Source organism: Accipiter gentilis, chromosome 5, assembly GCF_929443795.1.
Source record: "Accipiter gentilis chromosome 5, bAccGen1.1, whole genome shotgun sequence".
Lineage (NCBI taxonomy): Eukaryota > Metazoa > Chordata > Aves > Accipitriformes > Accipitridae > Astur > Astur gentilis.
Window position 1 is genome coordinate 9,595,674 of NC_064884.1, and position 22,994 is coordinate 9,618,667.

The 22,994-nt window shown below is 57.1% G+C and overlaps 1 protein-coding gene across 1 annotated transcript; it reads left to right on the forward strand.

The window, feature by feature from the left end:
* The first annotated feature begins 14,242 nt into the window (after positions 1 to 14,242).
* Positions 14,243 to 21,618, forward strand: PAX1 (paired box 1). Its single transcript, XM_049801146.1, has 5 exons — positions 14,243 to 14,540; positions 15,927 to 16,556; positions 17,731 to 17,873; positions 18,154 to 18,373; positions 20,926 to 21,618. The coding sequence occupies exons 1-5, from the start codon at positions 14,537 to 14,539 to the stop codon at positions 21,015 to 21,017; spliced, it is 1,089 nt and encodes a 362-aa protein (XP_049657103.1). The 5' UTR covers positions 14,243 to 14,536; the 3' UTR covers positions 21,018 to 21,618.
* Positions 21,619 to 22,994: the final 1,376 nt, after the last annotated feature.

The following is a 22,994-nucleotide window of genomic DNA, read 5'->3' on the forward strand; positions in this document are numbered from 1 at the left end:
GCTCTCCCCCCGTCCCTACATCTCACTGGTAGAAAATTAATATTTTTGTTTGCTAGCGAGGCTGCAGTTGATGTTTGCAAAGTGCGTGGGTGGGCACTGGGCAATAGGGGTCAAAAGGATGGATGGATGGATGGCCCTTGCCAGTCTCCTTCCCTCGGAAAGCTGGAAAAGCTGCTCAGGCTCTGAGAGGAGATGGGAAGGCGATCCCACGTGGCCTCAACTGTCGGGGTTTCTGTAGAAAATGAATCACTTTCAGGTTTATTAGAGGCTTTATTAAATACAGCGTCACAAGTTTTCATCAGGAAAGCAGATTCATTGCAAGGAGATGCAAAGGACTAGGTCTGTGCCTCCTGTGTTTGCCTGTTGCTCTGTGAAAGAGCTTGGGAGAACAAAATTAATTTTAAGTGTTATTTTTCAGATAGCCATAATAGAAAGAAAAATAGGGCATTGTGTCTCCTCTTGAGATAATGATCAAAACAGGAGTGTGAGGGACTGAATCCAGGCTGTTCTTGCATTCATCCCACTGCTGGGATCAGGTAACCCAGCACAAATGTTGTTTTAAGTTTTTTTCGGTCTCTCCTAGCCCCAGGTGGGGCAAGCGGAGGGCGCTGCCTTCCCACAGCCCCTGGGTTGTCTGGGACACAGACAGTCTCCTCCTTCCTACAGAAGACCGGGACATAGGACAAGGCCACTTTTGCCCAATTTAGAACGACATTTAACTTTCTTTTTTTTCCACCAAATGTCACCCAATTTTCTGCAAAGCCTCTGAAAGGTCTGGGTGGCCCCAGGAAGGGCACGGTCCCCCTGGAGCAGCTCATCAGCACCCCCTCCTTCTGCAGCTCCTTGCTAGGGCAGGCCGAGTCCCACCACCGCCTAGCAGCAATGGTTTCGTACCTCCTGCGAGGCTCTCGGCTCCCCTGCGTCCAACTACAGCATGTACCACTTAACCCGGCGTGTTCGTGCTGCATACTGGTTTGTCTCCTGCAGCAATGAGGCCAGACCCTTGTCTCGTCTAATCAGGGTTGGGCGAGCAAACAGTAAAAAACCCATGAAAAAAAAAAAATCAACACAGTTTTGGCAGTTGAGTGTAGCTCAGGGTCTGGTCCATGATGTTTGAATTTTCACAAGGATGCACGTCAACTGGATGCAATCCCAATATGCTAAATGCAACTCGCCTCTAATTGCATTGTTTCCGCTGATCTCTGATGAAATTATTTATATCTATAACAAGCATGTTTGGCTGAAATAGTCTTTAAACTTTATATGAATTTTCCATATGCTTGTTTGCTAAAAAGAGACCAAACACTAGCAGGTTTGAGTTATTTTTTCCCCCCAATTAATTTTGTTTTCTTTCACTCCCTCGCATGTATTTTTACTCTCTCCCTCTTCTCTGGTAGTGCCAACAGCAGAACAGGAAGGGTGGCTGGACAGAGGCCAAATTTTGCTTCAGATCATTTCTCTTCAACACACACTGGTCTCTGAAAAACCAGATTCTGTTTGTCATTTGCTTTGCTCTCCCAGCATTGTGTCATGGCGATGGTATTGCTGATGGATTTCAAGCTTGCCTCATAGAGCAGTGCACAAGGTTTTCATAAGCACATTAATCTTAAAAGAAAAACTGTCAGAAGCAAACAATACCCCTATGAATGATGTTGTAAAGACACATACTAACTCTAAACATCCATTACCAAAGAATATTAACTTATAGAGGAACTCCATTTCCTCTTACTCCTTTTTAATAGGTACCTGATACCCAAAGTACTTCCACATTGAAAAATTTGCTCAAAGATGTGAAATTGCCCAGGATAAAGCCCCTTAGCAGAATCTTTTCCAGCAAAGTCCCAGCAGAGCTTGTGTTGAGCCGAAGAGGGGGGCTCTGCCAAGCCTGGGGGCTGACAGCTCCTTTCTGGGCTCTGGTCCCATTTTGGGGTCCTTCTGTGCCCCCAAACCCTTCGCCTGGCGGCAGCTTGCCCATCGGCACGGCCAGGTACCGCTGACCTGCTCCGGAGGAGGGAAAGCAGTTGCAGATCCCCAGCCTCATCCCAAATCTCTTCTGCCTGGAAGTTGTCTTTAATGTTCCCATGTTAGTGGATTTAGGTACCCCCCCCCACCCCGACATGCACACACACTTTTTGTTCGTAAGCGAGCAGCCTGTGTGGCAGAAATAAAACATCTGAGATCGCTTTAAATGTCACTTGGAGCCAGGCCAGCAGCATAGGCAAGGAAAAGCTGGTAGCTTGTTTTAATTTAATGGTGTTGAAGTGTTCTACTGCAATTAAGCATCTGAAAATTAAACAGAAACAGTCATTAAGTCTGGTGATACAAACCCACTAGACCAGAGAATGTAAATTATTTCAAATGGTAAATGCCAAAGCAGTGTTTATGATAGGGATGTTTCCCCTTATTAGCCATTATCTGTTGTTTTAAATCAGAGGAACTTAATCCCGAGGAAATTAATCACTGCAGATGTTGAATCTTGGAGCCTGGAGCAGGTCACTCATTCAGCTGCGGGTTGCTAAAAGCCAGAGCGAGGGCTTGGAAGAGGGAAAGTAAATACACGGCAGAAGTGGACAAGGGGATGTCCGTCTCTCTGGAGGATTTCCCGCTCCTGTGCTCTCCCGGTCCCTCCGTCCCACCCCGCAGCCATCCCAGGGGACCTCCTCCTCTCCCCGCCCGAGCTGGAGATGCGTTTTTTAACCTGCAAGCGTTATTCACCAGCGATAATGCAGCCTTTCCTTGCCACCTGGCTGGCAGCAGCTTGTACCCTAGGGGGGATGCAAAGCCATCGGGCTCCTGTAGGACTTGGATTTGCTCGCTCCGAAATATATGGCTCGCGCAGGGGCAATAACCTGGTGCAGACTGTTTCCCAGGGCCGGAGGGGCTGTGACACCTGCTGGGGCTTCCTCTGGCCCCCCAGGCAAAACCGGGCTGCGTGGGAGGAAGGCTTTTGGGGAGGAACCGGTGCTTGCATGCTGGTGAGGGGTGACCCCGTGACACCCGAGTGCTTGTTGGGGGAAGGCAGAGGTGTCTTTCTCCCTGAAGTGGTGGGGCAGCGCCGGCACAAGGAGGGGGCCGGTGCTCGGCCGTGCGGCGGGGAGGCAGGCAGCCGTGGGTCAGCGGGGCCTTTTCCCCCCAGAAACACCCCGTCATTTTGTGGGGGAGCGCACCCATTTGGACAAAATGCTTTTTTTCTGATGAAAAACCACAAACCAACCCCGAAGGCAAGAGAAGGGCAGCGGGGGGCTCTGGCGGGAGTGCTGAAAATGACCCTCCCAAGCTTCACTTACATGGGGGGACATGATGGCCGGGAGGGGAAGGGCAGGGCAGCCTCCCCAAAAAACGCCTGGGGTGCTGGCTAGCGCACGGGGCCACTCACCGAGAGGCTGGCTGTGCAAACCGGAGGGGTTTACCCAGACAACTGTGGGAAATCAGAGCCCTGCCTTCGTCTGTGAAAAAGCCGTTCCCCCCGCACTGGCCGGACAACGCAGACTGACAAGCTGGACCTGTAAAACTTCAAATGTGTGCTATTTCTGTAGTATTTCTTTTACGAGCCTCAGCTTTGCTCTGCTGTGAGTACGAGCCAAACTCTGATTCAGGTAAGCACATAAATGCTTGCTTAAATTCCTCATCTTTCAGCAAAAGCATACACTTACATCTAATGGACTTCAGTGAGACTTAAGCCTGGCTTTAAAGTTAAGCATGTGTTTTAAGTGCATTCCTGAATCGGGGCTCTGAGATCCATTGACGTGAACAGAAAGATTCCCCATTGGCTTTAGTGGGATTTTTCTTGCCTGAAATGGAGTCCAGATCTCATGAAATAAATACCCATGTCTTTGTAGATGTGGAACCACATGGAGACTTATGAATACTTGTTCCCAGAAAAGGATCCAGCTTATTCATATGCCTACATCATGTGTATTAAATTCTCCTGACATCTACCACAATTCTAGCATATAAATGGAAAACAGAATAGATACTGTGCCCTGAAAGCACTCAGCTATTGATGCCTTTGAATTAATAGCAGGAAGCATTGTTTGTGTGCAGCCTTTACAAATTGGACTTCCATTTTCCTCTTACATTGTTTCCTTCACATTTTATCCAAATTACTGGCCCGTCCGTCCACGAGGATCTTGCTTGCCCCATCCTGGGCTGAGGGGGAACCCCGTTCTGTAATGGCAATGCTGAATTTCTTCAGGGTGCAGAGGAGAGGGCAGGATTTGGCACTGGCTGCGCATCATGGGGGCCAGCGCTGGCTTTGCCCATCCCCGAGCCAGCAGCTCTCGGTCCCGATGGCGATGAGGGCAGCGAGGCTGGGGCACTGCTACCCGCCCCCCCCACCACCCCCCGCAATCCTTTCTGGAGAAGGAGGAACCAACAAAGGCAAAGGGAGCGCAAAGGGAAATAAGGTTTGTACCAGAAGACGGAACCGTGCATACTGCACAAATAAATCTTAATATCGAGAGCAGAGCTGTTCAGGTTAGATTCAGGAACAGCAAATGGCTACACTGCTGTTGCTTCTGGCATTGCATATGTCCAATAACACACAATAACTCAAATAACCTGTACACTTTCCCTCCAGGAGCGGCATTTGTTTTAGAGGGGGAATTCCAGAAAGGAGCCGCTCTTTGTTTGTGGTCCGTGGTCCCCATCCCGACGATGGCAGCCAGCGATGCAGATGTTCCTGTTCCAACACTTGCCGCTCCTTCCCGCTGCTGCTGTTCCAGGGAAACTACCAGAAAGCAGCGGCAGCATTCACATAACGCACAACATGTTTCATTTGTTATTAAAAAGCTTTAGGAGCTGATATCGTGGGCGTAGGTTCAACAGAAAGAAGGAGCTGCCAGGTCCGTGCGGGCTCCCTGGAGGATGCCTGGCTTCCTGCACGATGAAATTACTGCAAGTCCCAATCAGCTCCTGGTCGGGTCTGCTTTCATCTCCCAGTTCCCCACCCCCCACCCCCCCCCCCCCGCCCCCGATGTTCATAGGATTAGACAAATTTACGTAGGTTAAACCCATTGGTGTTTTATGCAAAAAAATCAGGAAGTCCCTCTGTTCTGGAGCTTGCTTGGGAAGGCATAGAGCAAGAAAAGGTCTTTCTATGCCCATTTCTGGGGACAGAGGGCTATGCATCTTTCATCTGACTTGCTGCAACAAGTCTCACACAACACCTGATTTCAAACAATGTCTGTATGAACTATATCCCAACACATGCCAGTGAAACCAGGTCTGGGCTTGGGTTCTGCCCAGCAGGGACGACCACTGAGGCAGAGGTGAAGAGGGGCCAGGAGGAGATGGAAGGTTTCAGGGCAGGATTGAAAGTGAGGTTCTGGTTTGAAGAAGTGGCTGTGAAAACACTATCATGATATTCAGCAGCTCTTCTCCCATTCCATATGCCCTCACAGCTGCAGACCAGTGCCATGAATGTATTTTTTACAAGAGCTTACTGCAAAATGTTGCATCTGCTTTCCAGGAAAAAATTGAAATGAGACAAACTAGGAGGTTTTTTCCCGTCTTTCAAAGCAAACTAACAGAGCACCTCCCATCAAACCCAAACCAGAGAGATCAAAAAATATTTTGGCTTTCCCCTGAAATGAAAATAAAACTTTTCCAGCCATACAGGACTAGTCATTTTCTCTTGTCTGGCAAAAAAACCCAGTCAGAAACCCGTCTTTTGCACCTCAGAACATTTCTACTCAACCCCACACCCCTGCAAAAAACCGACCCATTTTGCTCAGACTTTTTTTTTCCCTGGAGAAAGACTTCAATGAAAACAATTTATCGGGACATAAATAACTATTTTTTGGTTTATTTTCATCATCTCTTGCCAGCCGTGTAGATTCAGGGAGACAAGGGGAACTGAGAAATAGCTTCCATTCCAAAATAATTCATGCCCAAGCACGACCCCATTTGGTACCGATGCTGTGCAGCACCCGTCACTATCTGTGGGTGCTTTTATTAAGGGAGCAGGGCATAAAGCCAGTATCAGCCTGGGGCAAACACTGCCTTCACCAAGAAGGATGGGAAAGTGTCTTACACAGGCTCACTTCTAATATTGGGCTCCAGCTGCTGCCAGTCACATTTGAAGTAGTTCCTCCAAAGCGGCATTGCCAGCCGCATCACAGGCTTTCCCTCTTTTCTACGGCAGGGGAAAAGGACTGCGGTTGTACCATCAGCCTCATCTGCCTGGCCAAGGACCACGATATACAGCACGTCCCTCCGAGCAAAGGGGATGGGAGGAGCTGATGCTCCTTCCTCCCATCAGAAAGTTTGGGTTTCCCTCCCATCACCCGCAGCTCATCCCTCCGGCCATGCTGTTGTTTTGGTGTCAGAGCTGCACCGAATGACCCGATGGAGAACCCCTGGCTGAGATGAAGCCTTGAGAAAAATCCCGCTGGCCCCGAGAGCTTCGTGCCCAGGTCACGGTGCATTGCTGTAGCCAGGAGGCGGGGAGCGAGAATACAGGCAAACCTGGCAAATCAGCTCTGGAAGCTGGCAATATTTAATTAGGGATGCATGAAGCAAATACTACAGGACTGTGAGTGCATCGGCACCGCAGCTCTGTGGGGGGAACTGCGGGGTTTAGCTGCTGCACTCATGGGAGAAGGAGGAGGAGGAGGAGGAGGTGGAGAAGGAGGAAGGGCTGTGCCTTCATGCAAGGCAGGCTGCTGCTCACAATGCCTGCTCTCAGTCTTTGCTCGGTTTCCAGGGCAGTGAAGGTAAGGTATATTTCCCCGCCCCCCATCTTTAATTTTAAGGGCGTTGTGAGAGGAGCACACTGCCGGCATGTGTGGGCAGGAATGAGAAGCAAAGGGAGCATCACCGGGGCGGTCCCCAGAGAGGTGCTTCAGGGCCAAAGGGGCCGGCTAGAATGGACAAGGCAGCTCTTCACAGCTTTACGTGCTGTAAATCCTATTTTATATCCCCTGTGCCACATAGAGGGAGAAATAAACAGAGTTTTGCAGTGATTACTCAGAGTCTTTATGATGGTTATAATGTTCTCTGCCGCTCACCTCACTCTTGCCTTGCTACCTCAGTGCATTTTCATATTGATACAAGTTTCTGCTGTGAAATGATCCCTGAAAGGAGTTTACCTGCCACTAAATGGCTCTGAACTCCGTGAAATGCTTTGGTATGACACTGTGAAACACAGCTCTTGGCTTGCTGGAACACCACGCTGAGCGCATGCCTCATACAGTGCCCTCGTTAAGAGCTATGAAGTGTGGCACCAAGTCGTAAAGAGCTGCAGAAGCTCCCTTATATTCATAGCCCAGCACTATAAAATTTAACCTGTTGCATCCTTCCCCACCCTTAACGCCAAACCAGACACTGACCAAAACGCATGAGGAAGGTCCCTTCTTCTGCCACAGCTGCCAGCAAGGGGGGTGTGAGGCATGTTTTTGCAGCTGGCGGAGCAGGTGACGTGGGAGGTGGGGGCCACGCTTGTCCCCCGAAGCTGCCCCGGCTGGTGTTTGCATCAGCTGCCCCTCTGCTGGCCGCAGACTCGCACCAGGAGGAGAGCCCAGCCTCAGGTGAGACCTCGTCCTCAGGTTTGTGGAGCCCGTCGCTGTCTGATAGACAGGGCAGGTTATTCCTCTGAAAGATCTGAGCGGATTATTTATCTGGCCTTTCTTCCAAACCATTGGCTCAGGTCACCCTGATGTATGTCCCCTCCTTTTCCCCCGTGGTCCTTCTCCAGGACTCGCCAGGGATGAGAAGATCCCGCACGAAACCGATGGAGGACCGTCTCTGAGAGCCGGTGGATGCTGTGCCGGATGGATCTGTGCCATAAAGAGTAGCTGACTGTAAGCATGGGTAAAGGTATCCGAACCTCATCTGAAATATTTTCCACAAGGAGGAGATTCCCCACTCTTCCCCTGGGGCCGCGTGCACGCCGTTCAGCGTGCAGCCGCTCTCCGTACACGCGGTGCCAAATGCAACAAGCCGACCCGGTGCTATTTCAGCCTACGCGATGTGTTTTTCCACCAGCACAACTTAACATCCGTTTCTTTGCCAAGTGTGCGGCCTTCCCACTTCATTATGGTCATGAGAAAACCATTTCAATAAGAAAACAAAGGAATAGGTTTAGCAGCCCTTCATCCCTTCTGTCGGCGAGCACGTGCGGCGTTTGTTTGCAAAGTTGGGCATAAGCTAATAAGCTGATCTTGCAGAGATTTACACTCAGGCAAAGATTTCCATATGGGCTTAACATTAAGCAAGACCTTAATCTAAAGGAAAATATCTGGATTTTTTTTTTTTTTTTTTTTTTTGTTTCTCTTTCGGTGCACGGTAGGACCAATGAAATATTCACTGAAGTGAACAGAGAGGCAGACGCTGACTCCAGTGGTCTCTGGGGCAGCTGGCCAGGCAGGAGATAAGGACTTAATCTGAGAAGGTGTTGGCCATCTCTCACAGCACCCACAGCTCCCACCAAAGTCACAAGGATTGTCAGTTCTCAGCACGGTGTGGCGCTGGGGCTGGATAAGCATTTGCAGGAGAGGGATGGCTGTTTGCTCTTGACCCGAGAAGAGCGCGGGAGGGGCCGTGCAGGCGATGTCTTAAATGTCGTAAAGGCAGGATGGAAAGGAAGGACCTGAATGCAGAAGCTGAAAGGTGTCTTTTTGCAATGGGCTTGGCAAACCAAGGAAATTGAAAAGCGCTTGGCTCTGATTTCCCCCGTGAAGGCTGTATACCACAGAAGGACACGGGTATCTGCCTCCTGGCCTGCAGCCAGCGTGGCTGTGGCGCAAGACCTCGTTTCCTACCCGTGGAAGCAGACCAGGCGCTGCCATGCGCCCCAGGGACCCAGGGACGAACGCACTGCCTGCGAACCGTACAGCACCTGCCCAGAGCCTGTGCAACAACTTTACATGCCGGAGTGTGGCTTCCACCATGGTTTGAATCTAAGCCCTAACAAAGCCAGAAGAAGAGACAGATGCTCAGCTGGTAGCCTCGGGATTTTTGCCCCTGATGCCATGCCACTGTGGCCAGCGGTGTGAGACGCTGCGTGAGCGTGGGGAGAGCAGTGCTGTCCTGTGCAGAATTAGGGTTCCATACCTGCTTTTTAAAGGCTGGGTGCACGCCCTTCATCCTCCCCAAACTCCCCCGCTGGGAAGAGAGCCTGGAGCTGCAATGCTGTGGCGGGGTGGTGTTTCCCCAAGGCTCCTGTCCTCGGAGACACCCACTGCTGCAGCCCCCTCGCCGGCAGAGAGGAGCGGGGCAGTCCATCCCCGTCCATCCCCAGGCAGCTGAACTGAATTTCAATACCGACCCTGCCGTTTAATGAAGCCGTTCCTGCAAGCCAGTCCCCCTCGCATACGCCTGACAGATGTCTTTTTCGCAGTATTAAGCCTTTGCAGGGAAGAGGCTTCGGTTTGCCCCCTCCTTTGAGACACAGCCAGCCAGAGCAGGCAGTCCCCGTCCCGCTCGCCCGCTTCTACTGACAGCCCGCAAGCCTCCCCTCCAGCAAGACCTCTGCGTGCTGTTCACGTTGAGACTTGTTGAATATTGTTCTCCAACTGCTTTGTATTTTTAAAATTTCAGTGCCTAGTAAGCTAAGGTGACGGCCTGCAACGGTGCATCTCTGCAGGTGATGGACGCAGACGGTAGCGGAAAAAAACCCCCTCCCGCTGCCTACGTGCTTCTCAGGGCATTAAAAGAGATTTCAAATCCAGCCGCAGTGACTTACAAGTCATCTGAAATGGTTTACAGGCAGGAAAGGAGAAGAAAATAATGATACTGTCAGTAAAAAGACAGGTAGGATATATCCACTGCTATTTATTTAAGCAAAGGCAATAATTTTAAATGATCTGCATTGGCCTCAGGTCGGCAACGTTTTACACAAGAACTGGGCTGACTTTATTCAGGATCGAGGATCCTGCTATCATTTTCACTTTAAGAAGCTGACTAGCACTGTGATCAAAATTCAGTCTTTAGAAAAAAATTCCAAACCTACAAATCTGGGGGTTTTGGTTTTTTTTTTTTTTTCCTCTCCATGTGGAATTGAGGAGACTGCTGGCTTGCAGTGGAGTATATTTTAGACAGCTAAATTGCTTTTGACAAATGAAACCAAGTTATTGTTAATTACTCAACCTGTGGCCTTTACCAAGCTGAAATATATGATTAAACAAAATGGCTCAGACAGTACATGAAGCTTTGAAGAATGATTTTATTTTGTGAGCTCTCAAAGCCTTTTCTTCAGAAAACAGAAAGCATTTTTTTTTGTCGTGACAGCGGGAGAGTTCAACGCTCTATATTTAGCCAGTGTCAAAATGCTCAAGAAAAAAAATTGTCAGAAGTAATTTTGTGATCCTTCTGACACAAAAAGCACACGCACAGGCACCCAGATAATATTGCACTCCACTTTGCAAGGGAGAAACATTATGCTTTGCAGCGTGCCTTTTGTGAACAGGCACTCGTTTTGAACCCGCTGCAATAGGATTTTCCAATTTTGATTGATCGTGACAGAAAATGAGCTCCATAACCATGACTAAACTAAATATCCCCCCTAAGAGCCCCAGCATTTCTGAATCATTAATGAGTATAGAGTAAATAACGGGGAAACACACGGGAACCCCTACCTTTAACTATACTAGTTGATGGCTGCCGCAGTAGAGCAATATTCTTGATCTTTCTATTTAAAAATAAAGAAAAAGCTTTCAGAGCTACCTGCTTCACGGCCGATATATATTTTTATTCAGCAAAACTAACAATGCAAAATCGTGCGTCCCTCACGAGAAGCCCAGCTCCTCGGAAGGCACGGTGTAAAAATATCCACAAATGTCCAGCAGCTTTTGCCAATATGGTTAGAATAAGGGGATTTTCCTGAGCTTTCCGTCGCAGCAGTAGAAAGAAAAGAATATTTTTAAAATAATTTTTTTAAAAAAGTATTTATCACTTTGTGGGCCGAGGAGCAAAGTGCTGGCGGAGAGGTAGCGGCAGGGCACCCTCCCGAGCAGAGAGCTCCCGGGGGGCTGCTGCCCCCGCTCCGGGGGTGGGTTTCCTAGCCTGTCCCTCGCCCCCCTGTGGCACCCCCCCACTCCAAAGCTTTAGCCCCAGCCTAATATTTTCCATACCGGACCATGAGCTCAGGACACTAAATCAAAAGTGGAGGAGGAAGGGAGCTGGGCTAAGCCGAGAGAGGAGTGGAGGAAGAGGGGGCGGCAGGGAAAAAGAGAGCCGGAGCAAATTAAAACCATCTCAGAGCAAGGGCGGGGGGGGGGGGGGGGGGGAGTGGGCGGGAGGGGCTCGGCCCAGGGGGGGCAGCAGGTTTGGGGGTGCCGGGCAGCCCCCGGGAGCTGTCCCCAGCTGTCCGTAGGGCGCTGAGCACCACGGAGAGCATTGGGGGGGGGGGGTGGTGGTGGGATTAATCGCTTTATCCAGCGTTTGGGGAGCCGGGTTGGCATCAGCAGCGGGAGAGCGGTTCCCCGGGGCCGCGGGCCCTGCCACCGGGCCCGGCTCGGTTGGGCTCGGCTCGCCCGGGCCGGCTGCACCGGGGGCTCGTTGTCCTTCCCTCTTAGCGGCCTCTGCGGGGCGGGGGGGGGAGAGAAGAGGACCCCCCCCCCAACGCCCGCAGCCCTACCTGCGCCGGCCTGCCGGCTGCCCCGCCGGCCCCGCCCTGCCCGGCTCCCCGCAGCCCCCTGCCCTTTCCTCGTCTCTTTTAATTCGTTTTCTTCTTTTTATTTTCCTCTTTTCTTTTTCTTTTCCCCTTTTTCTTTTTTATTTTCTTTTCCCTTTTTTCTTTTTTTTCCCTTTCTTTTCCCTCTTCGCTTTCTACTTCTCTTCCTTCTTCTACTTCATTTTCTTTTTATTCTTGTTTTCCTCCTCCTTCTTTTCTTTCTTCGTTTTCTTTTTATTCTTCTCCTCCTCCTTCTTCTTTTTCTTCTCCTTCTCCCTCTTCTTTGCTTCCTTCGTTTTCTTTTTATTATTCTTTTCCTCCTTCTTCTTTTTCTTCTCCTTCTCTCTCTTCGTTTCCTTCTCCTTCTCCCTCTTCGTTTTCTTCTGCTTTTCTGCTCCCGCCTTTCCTTCCCCACTCGCACGCCTGCACCCGCCCGGGCCTGGGAGGACGCTCTCCCGCCGGTACAAGGCAGCCGCGCAGCCCCGCGGACACCTCGTCCGACGCCTCTACTGATGCCAGCCCCTTGTCCTGTCTGGCTCAAAGCCTGCGGAGCCAGAGGCCACCGGGGCAGCCCCCGGGCCGCTCCCCGGGGGCCCGGCGGGAGCGGGGAAGAGCCACGGGGGGATGCGGCGGGGAGCCGCAGGCCGTGCGCGGGCCTCTCCCGCTGCAGGTGCCCGGTGGAGGGGCTGGCTGGGGCCGGGTGCGGGTTGCTTCTGCGGCGGGGCGGGCATATTTTGGTTTTTCTTCTTCTTTAAACACCTGCTGAAAGCCTCCCCCGGCACCCCATCCCCGCGGAGCCGGGCTGCAAGCTGGCTGCGGTCACGCGTGTGCGCGGGTGGGCGCACCACGGTAAGAGGAGCCCCCCCCCCCCAGCTCCGGGAGGAGAAGGAGCGCGCAGAATCCGCGGGCCCCCTCGTACACCGGGCCGAGCCCGCCGGCCTCCCTTTCCTACCGCGGGCGCGGTGGGGAGCTCCGCGCCGCCGGAGCCCGCACGGCCCAGGCTGCTGCTCCGCGGCTTCTCCCGAGGGGTCCCTGTCCGGCTTCCCCGGCCGCCGGCCCCCCGGCTCCTGCCCCCTCCCCTCCGCCCCTCGCCGCGGGCCCGGCTGCGGGCTGGGCACGGTCCCCCGCGGGAAGACGTTCTTCGGGGGGTGGGAGGGGACCCCCGCATGCCCCGAAAAAATCGTCCCGTTGGATTACCGGGGCAGGGAGAGAGACACCCCGTTTCCTCGGCCGCCTTTCGATTGTCTCCTTCCCGCAGGCTGCCGGCAGCCGCTCCGGCCCCGCTCCGCCGCGGGCTGAGAACGGCAAACTCAGCGCCACGGCGCTGCCCCGGGGGCCGCAGCCGGGGCCGGAGGGGAGGGGGAAGGCAAGCAGGGGGCACCCGGCCCTTTGCGATTCTCAGCCGCTCTTTAATCGATCCGCTCTCTTTTCCCCACGACCGATTTCCAACGCTCGGGCGGCACCGTCCGCCCCGACGCCGGCGAGAGCGCAGGGCTTCGATGCGGCGCGGGGCGGAGGAGGGGGCGGCCGAGTGGGCACCGCCTGGGGGCTTCTCCCCCTGCCCGCCCGACCCCCCCCCCCCGCCACGCATGTCGTGCCCCTGGCAGGAGACGCCGTTTGCCTCTCCCGCCCGCCGCTGCCCGCGCTGCCGGCGGCGAGGCCGGAGCCCGGGGCGGTGGGGGCTGCCCGCCCGCCGCTGCCCGGCGCCGCCGCCCGCCTCTTCCCCCGACCCCCCCCCGTTCAAGCCCGAAGAGGAGCGGGTTTTCGATGCGGTGGCGAAGGCGATACCCGCGGCTGGCTGCGAGGCGGCTTTCCCCGCTCTCCCCCCCCCCCCCCCCCCCCGCCCTTTCAGTCGTTTGCGGGGAAACACTCACGATAGAGCTTTCCTGGGGCGGGGGGTGGAGGGGGTGGGGGAATCCACGGAAATCCCCCAAACGCTCGCCCCATCCACGTTGTACGAGGCTGCTCTCGGGCGTTACTATTCGGGTAAGAAAAAGGCGGATTTCGATGCGGGGTGGGCGGCAGTGGAAGCCAGCCGGGGAAGGTGTCCGGCCCCGGCCCGCAGCAAACGCCGCCCTCCCCCCCCCACCGCTGCCAAGCGCAGCCCCTCGCCCCCGGGCCGCACCGGCACCGGCGGCTCCCCCCGAAACCACAATCTTCTCCCTCCACCCCCACGCCCGGAGCCCCCGGCGATGTCCCCGCCCGTGGGTCCCGGCCCCGCGGCGGCCGTCGGGGCTGGAGGCCGGGCAGGTGCCGGGGCTGCGCCCCGGCCCGCGTGTCCGCGTCACGCGTGGGAACGAGGGCGGGGAGGGGGCCGGCGGGGGATCTTGCCGCCTCAAGGAAGAAGGGGGGGGGGGGGTCGTGGGCACCCCCACGGTCGACCCCGCTCCGCCTTCCCGCAGCCCTAAAACGGTCCCGGGGGGGTGGGGGCGAGCGTCCCGTGGGGATGGGGCGGGCAGCCCCGGCCGTGGCGGGGCGCTGGCCCCGCGGGGGCGGGCGGAGGGTGCCTGCCCCCCGTCGTCGTCGTCCCCCCCCCCCGCCCCCCGTTCCCCCCCCCCCCCCTCTCCGCGGCGGGGAGCGGCGGCCGCGGCCATTTAGGAGCGGCGCGGGAGCCAATGGGCGGCCGGCGGCGGCGCCTCCACCGTGACGGCCGAGATTGACGTGTTTCCCACGTCAAATTGATCCCAAGTAGCGGCGGGGGCTCCCCGCGAGCGGGGAACCGGCCCGGCGCCGCCAGGACACCCCCGCCGCCCCGCCGCCGGCTCCCGCCCAGCCGGCCCGCCCTCCGCCGCTCCCCGGGCCCTCTATGCCGGGCCGGCGGCGGCGGCCGGGGCCGGGGCCGGGGCTGCGGCTGCGGCTGCGGCGCGGCAGGCAGGCGGTGCCCCCTCCCCGGGCGGAGCGGAGCTCCCCCGGCGCCGGGCGATGGGTAAGCGCGGGCGGCGGCGGGGAGGGCTGCGGGACGGGCTGCGGGACGGGCTCCGCCGTATCGCTTGGCGGAGGGGGGGCGGGGGCGGGGGGGGGTGCACCGGGCGGGAGGGGGGGGCGGCGGGAGGGGGTCCGTCGCTGCGGCCCGGGCTGCGGAGCGGCCCTCCGGTCCGTCGTGGCGGCGGGCGGGGGTCCGGCACGACGTGCCCGGCCGGGAAGGCTCTCGGCTGCCCGCTTCCCTCTCGTTCGCTCGGCTCCCTTCTTTCGGTTCTTTCTCCCGTCCTCCTCGCTTCTCCTTTTTCCTGTCTTTTTTTTTTTTCCTCCTCCTTTTTTTCTGTCTTTTTCTTCCCCCCTGCTTTTCTTGTGTGTCTTTATTTCTCCTTTTTCTCGCTTTGTTCCTCCTTACCTTTCTTTCCGTTTCTCTCTTTCTCCGTTTCTCTCTCGTTCTCATTTTCCTTTCCTTTCCTTTCCTTTCCTTTCCTTTCCTTTCCTTTCCTTTCCTTTCCTTTCCTTTCCTTTCCTTTCCTTTCCTTTCCTTTCCTTTCCTTTCCTTTCCTTTCCTTTCCTTTCCTTTCCTTTCCTTTCCTTTCCTTTCCTTTCCTTTCCTTTCCTTTCCTTTCCTTTCCTTTCCTTTCCTTTCCTTTCCTTTCCTTTCCTTTCCTTTCCTTTCCTCTTCTTTTTTCCCCTTCTCCCTTCTTGTTCCCCATTTCTTTTTCCCCCTTTCCCTTTCCGCCTTTTCCCCTTTTCTCCCCCCTCCCTTCCTCTCCCCCTTTTCTTTCCCCCTTTTCTTTCCCCCCTTTTCTTTCCCCCCTTTTCTTTCCCCCCTTTTCTTCCCCCCCTTTTCTTCCCCCCCTTTTCTTCTCCCCCCTTTTCTTCTCCCCCCTTTTTCCTTTCCCCTCTTTTTCCTTTCCCCTCTTTTTCTTTTCCCCCCTTTTTCTTTTCCCCCCTTTTTCCTTTCCCCCCTTTTTCCTTCCCCCCCGTTTTCCTTTCCCCCCTTTCCCCCCCCTTTCCCTTTTCTTCCCTCCCCCCTGCCTTCTTTTCCCCCTTTTCCTTTCCCCCGGTTCCTCTTGCTCCCGGTTCCTTTTCCCCTCTCCCCCCCTCTCCTCTTTTCCCCCTTACCCCCCTTCTCCTCCCCCCCCCCCCATCCCCGCCACCCCATTTTCTTGCCCCCTTCCCTTTCCCCTCCCCACCGCAGCCCCATCCCACGCCCGCTTTGCCGCCTAGGCGTGCTCCGGCCGGGCAGCCCGGCGGGGGCCGCGACCCGGGCGGCGGCGGCGGCGGCGGCGCGTCCCTCCCGTCCCGTCCCCTCCCGTCCCCTCCCGTCCCCTCCCGTCCCGTCCCGTCCCTCCGCCGCCGTGCCCGCCGGTAACGGGCTCCGCCGCTGCAGAGCACACGTACGGGGAGGTGAACCAGCTGGGCGGCGTCTTCGTGAACGGGCGGCCGCTGCCCAACGCCATCCGGCTGCGGATCGTGGAGCTGGCGCAGCTCGGCATCCGGCCCTGCGACATCAGCCGCCAGCTCCGCGTCTCGCACGGCTGCGTCAGCAAGATCCTGGCCCGGTACAACGAGACCGGCTCCATCCTGCCCGGGGCCATCGGCGGCAGCAAGCCGCGGGTCACCACCCCCAACGTGGTCAAGCACATCCGAGACTACAAGCAGGGCGACCCCGGCATCTTCGCCTGGGAGATCCGCGACCGGCTGCTGGCGGACGGCGTCTGCGACAAGTACAACGTGCCCTCGGTCAGCTCCATCAGCAGGATCCTGCGCAACAAAATCGGCAGCCTCTCCCAGCCCGGCCCCTACGACGGCGGCAAGCAGCCCCCCCCGCAGCCCGCCCTGCCCTACAACCACATCTACCAGTACCCCTACCCCGGCCCCATGGCCTCGCCGGCCGCCAAGATGGGGGGTCACCCCGGCGCCCCCGTGGCGGCGGCCCACGTCAGCCTGCCCCGCTCCTGGCCCTCGGCCCACTCCGTCACCAACATCCTGGGCATCCGCACCTTCGTGGAGCAGACGGGTGGGTACCGCGCCCCGGCCCCCGGGCAGGGGGCACGGCCCGCTCCCCTCCCGGCCAGCAGCTCTTTCGTGGGTGTCGTGTCCCCCCCCCGCGCCGCGCCGGCGTGGGGTTTTGGGTTTTTTTTTGGGGGGGGGGGGGGGATGCTGGGGGGGAGATGTGTTTGTTTGATCGCCGCACCCCGCTCCGGCAGGACGGGGCGGCGGGGCCAGATGCGGCGAGGCTCAGACATCTTGAACTTTTTATGAAAAATGTGGAAAATATTTTCGTAGGGATGATAGATTGCCGACCGCAAATTCGGAGCCCTGAATTTCCCTTTGCAAAGGAGAAAAAAAAATAGATGGCAGGGGGGTAAAACAGGGGAGAAAACCAACCAACGGAGAGGAGAAAGGGGGAGAAGAAGGAGGCGAGCCACCGCAGAAAAGGGGCACGGCGCTCCCGGGGACCTCTCCGAGAAATTGCCCTGCTTTCCTTAAAAATCAAGCCGGGGAGGAGGAATCGAGGAGCGTGGCGGGGCGGCTGTGGCCGGGGCTCCGGGCGGCCGCGGGAGGCGAGGGGAGCGCCGGCAGCGCCCGGCCCCGAGCCCCGGGCTGGGGGCGACGGGGACGTGGCGCACGGGGGGGGGGGGGTGTTAGCGCGGGGGTGGGAGTCCTTTTATCCTTCCAATAGCCCGAGTAAATCAACCGCATGCGTTTGCCTCCGTGCAATCATTTATCTTTAAAATTCCGATGTCACTTTTATAAATCTCCTTCGTCAGAAGAGAAATTGGGCCTCCTAAATTATCGGGAGCATGGAATTGACCGGGGGGGGGGAGAGCCGAGGGACAGGGTTTTGGGGGGGGGGGGGGGGGTGCGCAGCCTCTCCCCGCGGTGGGGTACCAAACCCGGGTGCACCTAATTTCGGCTGTCAGGACCGAGCCTTTCCCGGGCCCCGCTGTGTCCCCGGATGCCGGCGGAGAGGGGGAGGCGAGGCGGATCTGTGCCCCCCCCCCCCCCCCGCCCCCCGCATCGGTTTATAAGAAGAGGCACTTGCAAAACCGCGCTTCCCCCCCGCCCCGTTTCACCCCAGTCCCCGCTCCGGGGGACAAAACCTGCTCGGGCCGCGGCCGGGTCCGGGGAGGGGGGGAATGGAGGGGCGAATGCTAACGCTAACGGAGCCGCCGCGCTCTCCTCCCCAGGGGCTCTGGCTGGCACAGAGGGGTCTGCCTACCCCCCCAAAATGGAAGACTGGCCCAGCGTCAACAGGACGGCCTTCCCCCCGGCCCAGGCAGTGAACGGCATCGACAAGGCTGCCATGGAAGGAGATATCAAATACCCGCAGGTAACTGCCGGGGGATGGGGGGGGGGGGGGGGCAGGACGGGACAAGGCGGGGGGGGGGGGGGTTGGGGGGCGACGGCGATTTCCCGTTGCTCCCATGCCCCCTCCGCCCGGGCTCCGCACCGCCGCGGCCAGCTCCCCCCTCCCCGTCCCCGAAGGGGCAGCCCCTACCCCCGGAGCCGGGCGGGTTGTGTTGAGCCCCCGCTGGCGTTCGGCGGTGCCCACTCCCCGCACAGCCACGCTTCCCCGCGTACCCTACGTGTCTCTTTGTGCCTGTCCCCAGCCCGCCCCGGGGCTCTCCTCGGTGGGCAGCTTCCTCCCGGCCTGCGCCTACCCCCCCTCCAACCAGCACGGCGTCTACGGCGGGCCGGCCGGCGGCTACATCCCCCCGGGCCACCCCTGGCAGCCGCAGGGTAGCCCCTTGGCCCACCACGGGCCCGGCGTGGCGGTGCACGGCGGCGACCTGGCCACGGCGATGGCGTTCAAGCAGCCCGGGAGGGAAGGTGAGCCGGGGGCTGGGAGGGGGGGGGGGGGGGGGATGGCGGGGGGGGGACGCGGCGGCGGCCCCCTCCGGGGCCTCGGCGGGAGAGGAGCGGCGGGGGCTACGGGACTCCATGCGGGTCCCCCCACCTTTGGCTGAGGTTACCTCGCTGACTATCTTAAATATCCATAATATTTCTCCGCCCCCCCCGCCCCAACCCGGCCCCGCCGGGCCGGCGGCTGCCGCCCGCCGGTGCGAGCCCCCCCGGTGCCCCCCGCCGCAGTATTCGATGGGTCCCGGTCCAGACCCCCCCCACCTCCCCGCCCAGAGCCTTCCCGCCCGGCCTCAGCCCGAACATCGGGACTCTAAACCGGGAGTCCGTTTTCCTCGTCATTTGCGCTGGAAATCGCCCGGGAAGCGGGAGGTTTTAGGGCGAATCCTCCGCTTTCAACGCCCCCCCCCCCCCTCCCCTCATCCCGGGAATTTGCGGGACGGGTCAGGACCCGCGGCCCCTCCGCACGTCGGAGGCCTTTCCCCAGTTCCTCCGCGTATTAACAACGAGAAAGAGAGGAGAAAAAGAGGGACTAAGGGCATCCGTCTTCCCGCGGAGCCGTGCAGGTAGTGCGGAAGGCAGAGATCTCGACTAGGAATTATTAACGTTATAAATGCCCCGGCGCGGGCAGCATTTAAAGATACCCCCCCCCCCCCCCCCCGAGACTCAGATGGGCTTGAGCTGAACGTATATACTCGAGGCGGTTAATTGGGACGTTTCTTTTATCTCCCGCTAATTATTTCGGTTCATCGATGGAAGCTTTATTTCCTCGGTGGGCGGTTTCGTTTTAAAAATCCCGACTCATCTGTTCTGGGTATAAAAACCCCATCGATATCTTTCTCCTTTTTCGTGGTATTAGACTTTCTATTCTTTTTCACATTCGCAATTAACTTCCCGCTTATTAGTCCATTTCTTTATTGTAGGTTTTCTGGGGTTTTATTTTTTTTTTTTTTTTTTTTTTATACGATCCTTTACCGCTTCTAACTACGGCAACCTGCTGCGAGTTATAACATCAGCTGTCCCGGGGATGAGTTATTGCGAGTATCAATGGGTGAAAATAGATGATTGTAAACCAATTATTTGAAAAATTAGAGAAACGGAGCGCGAGAAAGCGAGGGAGAGAGAGGAAAGGAAAAGAAAGAAAAAGAAAGAAAAGGAGATAGAGAGAAAGAAGGAAAGAAAAAAGGAAGGAAAGAAAACGAACGAACGAAGGAGGAAAGGTGACCTGCGCGTATTTAGTATATTTTTCGAGGTATTGTAAGTGACTTGGAGCTTGATTTTTCTGCCTTGCCAATCTTCAAGCTGTCTCTGCCGAAAGGCCTACAGACTTTCTTGAAACGTTTGTAGTTTTTTGGTTTTGCATATTTTTTTCTTTCCTTTTATTTTCTCCCCCCCCCCCCCCGCCCCCTTTTCTTTTAAAAGCTTTTTTTTTTTCTCTTTTAATTCCATCGCGATCGGTTTTCTGGTTCCGCTACGTACCTGGGGCAACCCAAATATCGAAATATCCGGCCAAACGCCCCCCCCCGCCCCCGGCCCCGAGCGGGGGGAGGCCGGAGGAGGACGGGCGGTCGCCCGGCGGGGGGGGGGGAGCGGCGGGGTGGGCTGGCGGCCCCGCACCGCTCCCGAGGCGGCCGGGGCCCCGCGGCCCCCGGTACCCGCATCGCGGGGGGGCGAGGGGGAGAGGCAGTGGGAGGGGAAAGTGACAGAGAGAGAAGGAAAGAAAGAAGGAGACAAGGAAGGAAATAAAGAAGGCGAGAGGGAAATTAATGACAATCTCAGCCCGGCAATTTCGCCCTCCAGTTCAGAGCTTTTCCGATGTCACAGCCGGTAGTTTCCCAGAAAAACCTCCCTGCTTATCCCAATGCCTGCAGCAGCCCCGGGACGCTTCGTGTCCCGCTCCCCCCGCCCCCCGAAGGCCCCTGCGGGGCCGATGCGGGGGGATACAGGGGGCCTGGTCCAGCCTTGGGCCCTGCACCGTGATGCGTCCCAGGGCTGGGCTGTGCCTGGGATGAACTGGGGCTGGGGAGAAGCTCAAGAGGAGTTTTCCTACAGCTGGCAGAGCCTTTCCCCTTCCCTTTCCCGGCACTGGTGGCACAGTCCCCTCCCAGGGCACCCCAACCACAGGCTTTAAGAAAGTGCGTGGGACGTGTTCTCTGTGTGGCTGGGATGGGTCTGGGTCACCTCCCCGGGCAGATCCAGATCCCCGGCAATGGCAGGGGGTGGCTGTCATCAACACGGTCCCTATCACTCGGGGGATGCGTCCCCCTTTTCCTCTCCATTTCCCCGGGAGAGGTCTGATACACAGAGCCTGGCAGCCCCTTTCTGAAGGGGTGGCTTTCCTGGGGGCAAGCGGGTGGGGGGCCCAGAGAGGCAGAGCCGCTCTTGGGGGGCTACAGGAGGAGGGTCCGCATGTGTGCAGATGTGGGATGTGCCTGGCTGCAGCGACGTGCTTGGAGTCCATCAATCCACTGCCTTGTTGTCTATTCCCCCCCCCCCCCCCCCCACCTCTACCCTTCTTGCAGTTGTGGACAGAAAACCTGCCAGCCCTGTGGGGAAATCTCCGGACCCTCTAAATACCATCCATGGACTCTCTATCCCAGCCTCCTCTTCCTAGAGCTGCGCAGCAGCAGCCTAGGGACGGTGACTCTTGGAATAAGCACCTGCAAACTGTAACTGAAGCCCAAAGTGCCACCAAACCATACCCAAAGTGCCGCCGCTTCTGGCAGGTGCCTGCGGGGACAAGGAGACAGCCGGGCAATGAGAGGTGACATCCTCCCACGGCAAATCCCTGTGCAGGGCGGCACGGTCGGGATGTTCACTCACGCTGCCTGGAGGGACGCTTTACCTCCATCGGATCGGAAAGGAGTGACAGAAGAGACTCAGTCTTCCTTCTTTTTTTTTTTTTTTTTTTTGGGTCTTGCTTTCAGTTTTTCTTTCTCGTTCCCATGTCCCTGAAGACCATTGGATGCAGGGCAGCGAATGCCTCTGTCCCCAGCCATTGCTTGGTGCGTCCCTGGTTCTGTCCCAGCCCAAGGGAGGACTTTTCCTCCAGGGAGCGGTTTCTGGCTTCCCCACGCCGCAGCCAGAGCAGTGGTGCGATGGATGGAGCCCTCTCTGCCCAGGCCTTTCAGTGCCTCTGCCCCGGAGTGGAAATGGACAAACGTGCCACAATGTTTTATGATATATTTTTATAATAACAAACCTTAATAAAAAGTGATCTACCATGGGCACATGCTGCTGACCTCCTTCCTTCAGGGTCTGGCTGAGCACCATCCTTTCTCCCGGTGTCCCCCAGCCTCAGACAGCATCTGTGCGTTGCCTGTGAGCGGCAGAGACCCGGTGGGATCTTGGGGGCACTTGGCTGGGAGGAATCACTCTGGGCCAGGTCTGGATTTATGCATCCACCCACCTGGGGGCCCTGTGTTGCTGTGAGCACATTGCAGCCCCTGCTGCCCATGTCTAATTGCATGTGCAGATTTGGGGTTCTCCTGCATCGGTGTGGGGGGCCATGGCCCCGCCGGGTGACTCCTGATGCTGTGGGGCTACAGGCCAGCTCTGGGCACTAGCAGGAAGGTGGGTGGCTGCCCCCCCAGCCCCAGCCTGGCTCCCACCTGCCTCACCTGGCCGCAAGCGAACGGGGGGCCGGTGGCAGGGCTGCCCCTCACAGCCCACCCACCGGGCTTCTTTATCCCCCTCCTGTCCAGCCGGCTGGGGCGCGTTCAGGACGGGCTCCACTGGGCTTTTGCATTCCCTGGCTCCATCAGCCGCTGCCATTGGCTTCGGTCCCTTCATTGTCTGGAGAAGGGGAAGGTCCTACAGCGGGGCAGGGAGGAAATATCCTGGCAGGAGAATACACGCCTGGCTTTTTGCGGAGAGTGTGTCTTTGTGGGAGGGAGGGAGGGAAAGAGGGAGCGAGAAGGATGCCAGATTTGACATCCCACCCCAGGAAATTATTTTGCCTTCAACCTCAGGGTGGCAAAGTTCAGTTTTGCCTCTGCTGCTGCAAAGCCTCCAGCTAGAGCTGGTCTTTGCAAGTGACTACAAAGCACGGGAGGGAAAGGAGGGAATTTTAAGTAGGCGAGGGTACTGTCCCAGGGCAAGATCTGCTGCCAAACTGTCACTGACTACATTTTAAGGATGCGAGGATGGACGAGTCACCTGAAACAAATGCCTAAGAGCTCTGGCTAGTCCCCTGCCACATTTATCCATTTAAAGCTACATTTGAGTATGTGGCAGAGCAACTTTGGAAAAGATGACTGACAGCAACACCCTTAAAGCTGGACCACAGCATGCACGGCCTTTCTGTCCACCCCGACACCACAGCAGCTGGGGAAATACAACCGCTCCCAGGGAAGAGGGGAGCATGGGGAGAGCCCAAGCCCCATCTCTCTTGAACTCTGCTGGTCTGGGAGGTCAGGGGAGCCCTTCGCATCCACAGTGCTGAAACCTTACTGCTCACGAGCCTGAAGAAACTTGTCTATCCTCTGTATAGGGCTGCCAAAAAGCCCTGGGGAGCTGGGAGAAGCCGGTTACCCGTGCCGAGCTCCTGCGCTGTGGAGGGGTCTGGGTGAGTAGGAATGCCCACCACCAT

Bases quoted from the DNA above. Each gene is read 5' to 3' on its own strand.
- PAX1 (XM_049801146.1), top strand. The intron at 17,874-18,153 runs GTAACTGCCGGG...GCCTGTCCCCAG, and splicing joins GAGATATCAAATACCCGCAG to CCCGCCCCGGGGCTCTCCTC. The intron at 18,374-20,925 runs GTGAGCCGGGGG...CCCTTCTTGCAG, and splicing joins CAAGCAGCCCGGGAGGGAAG to TTGTGGACAGAAAACCTGCC.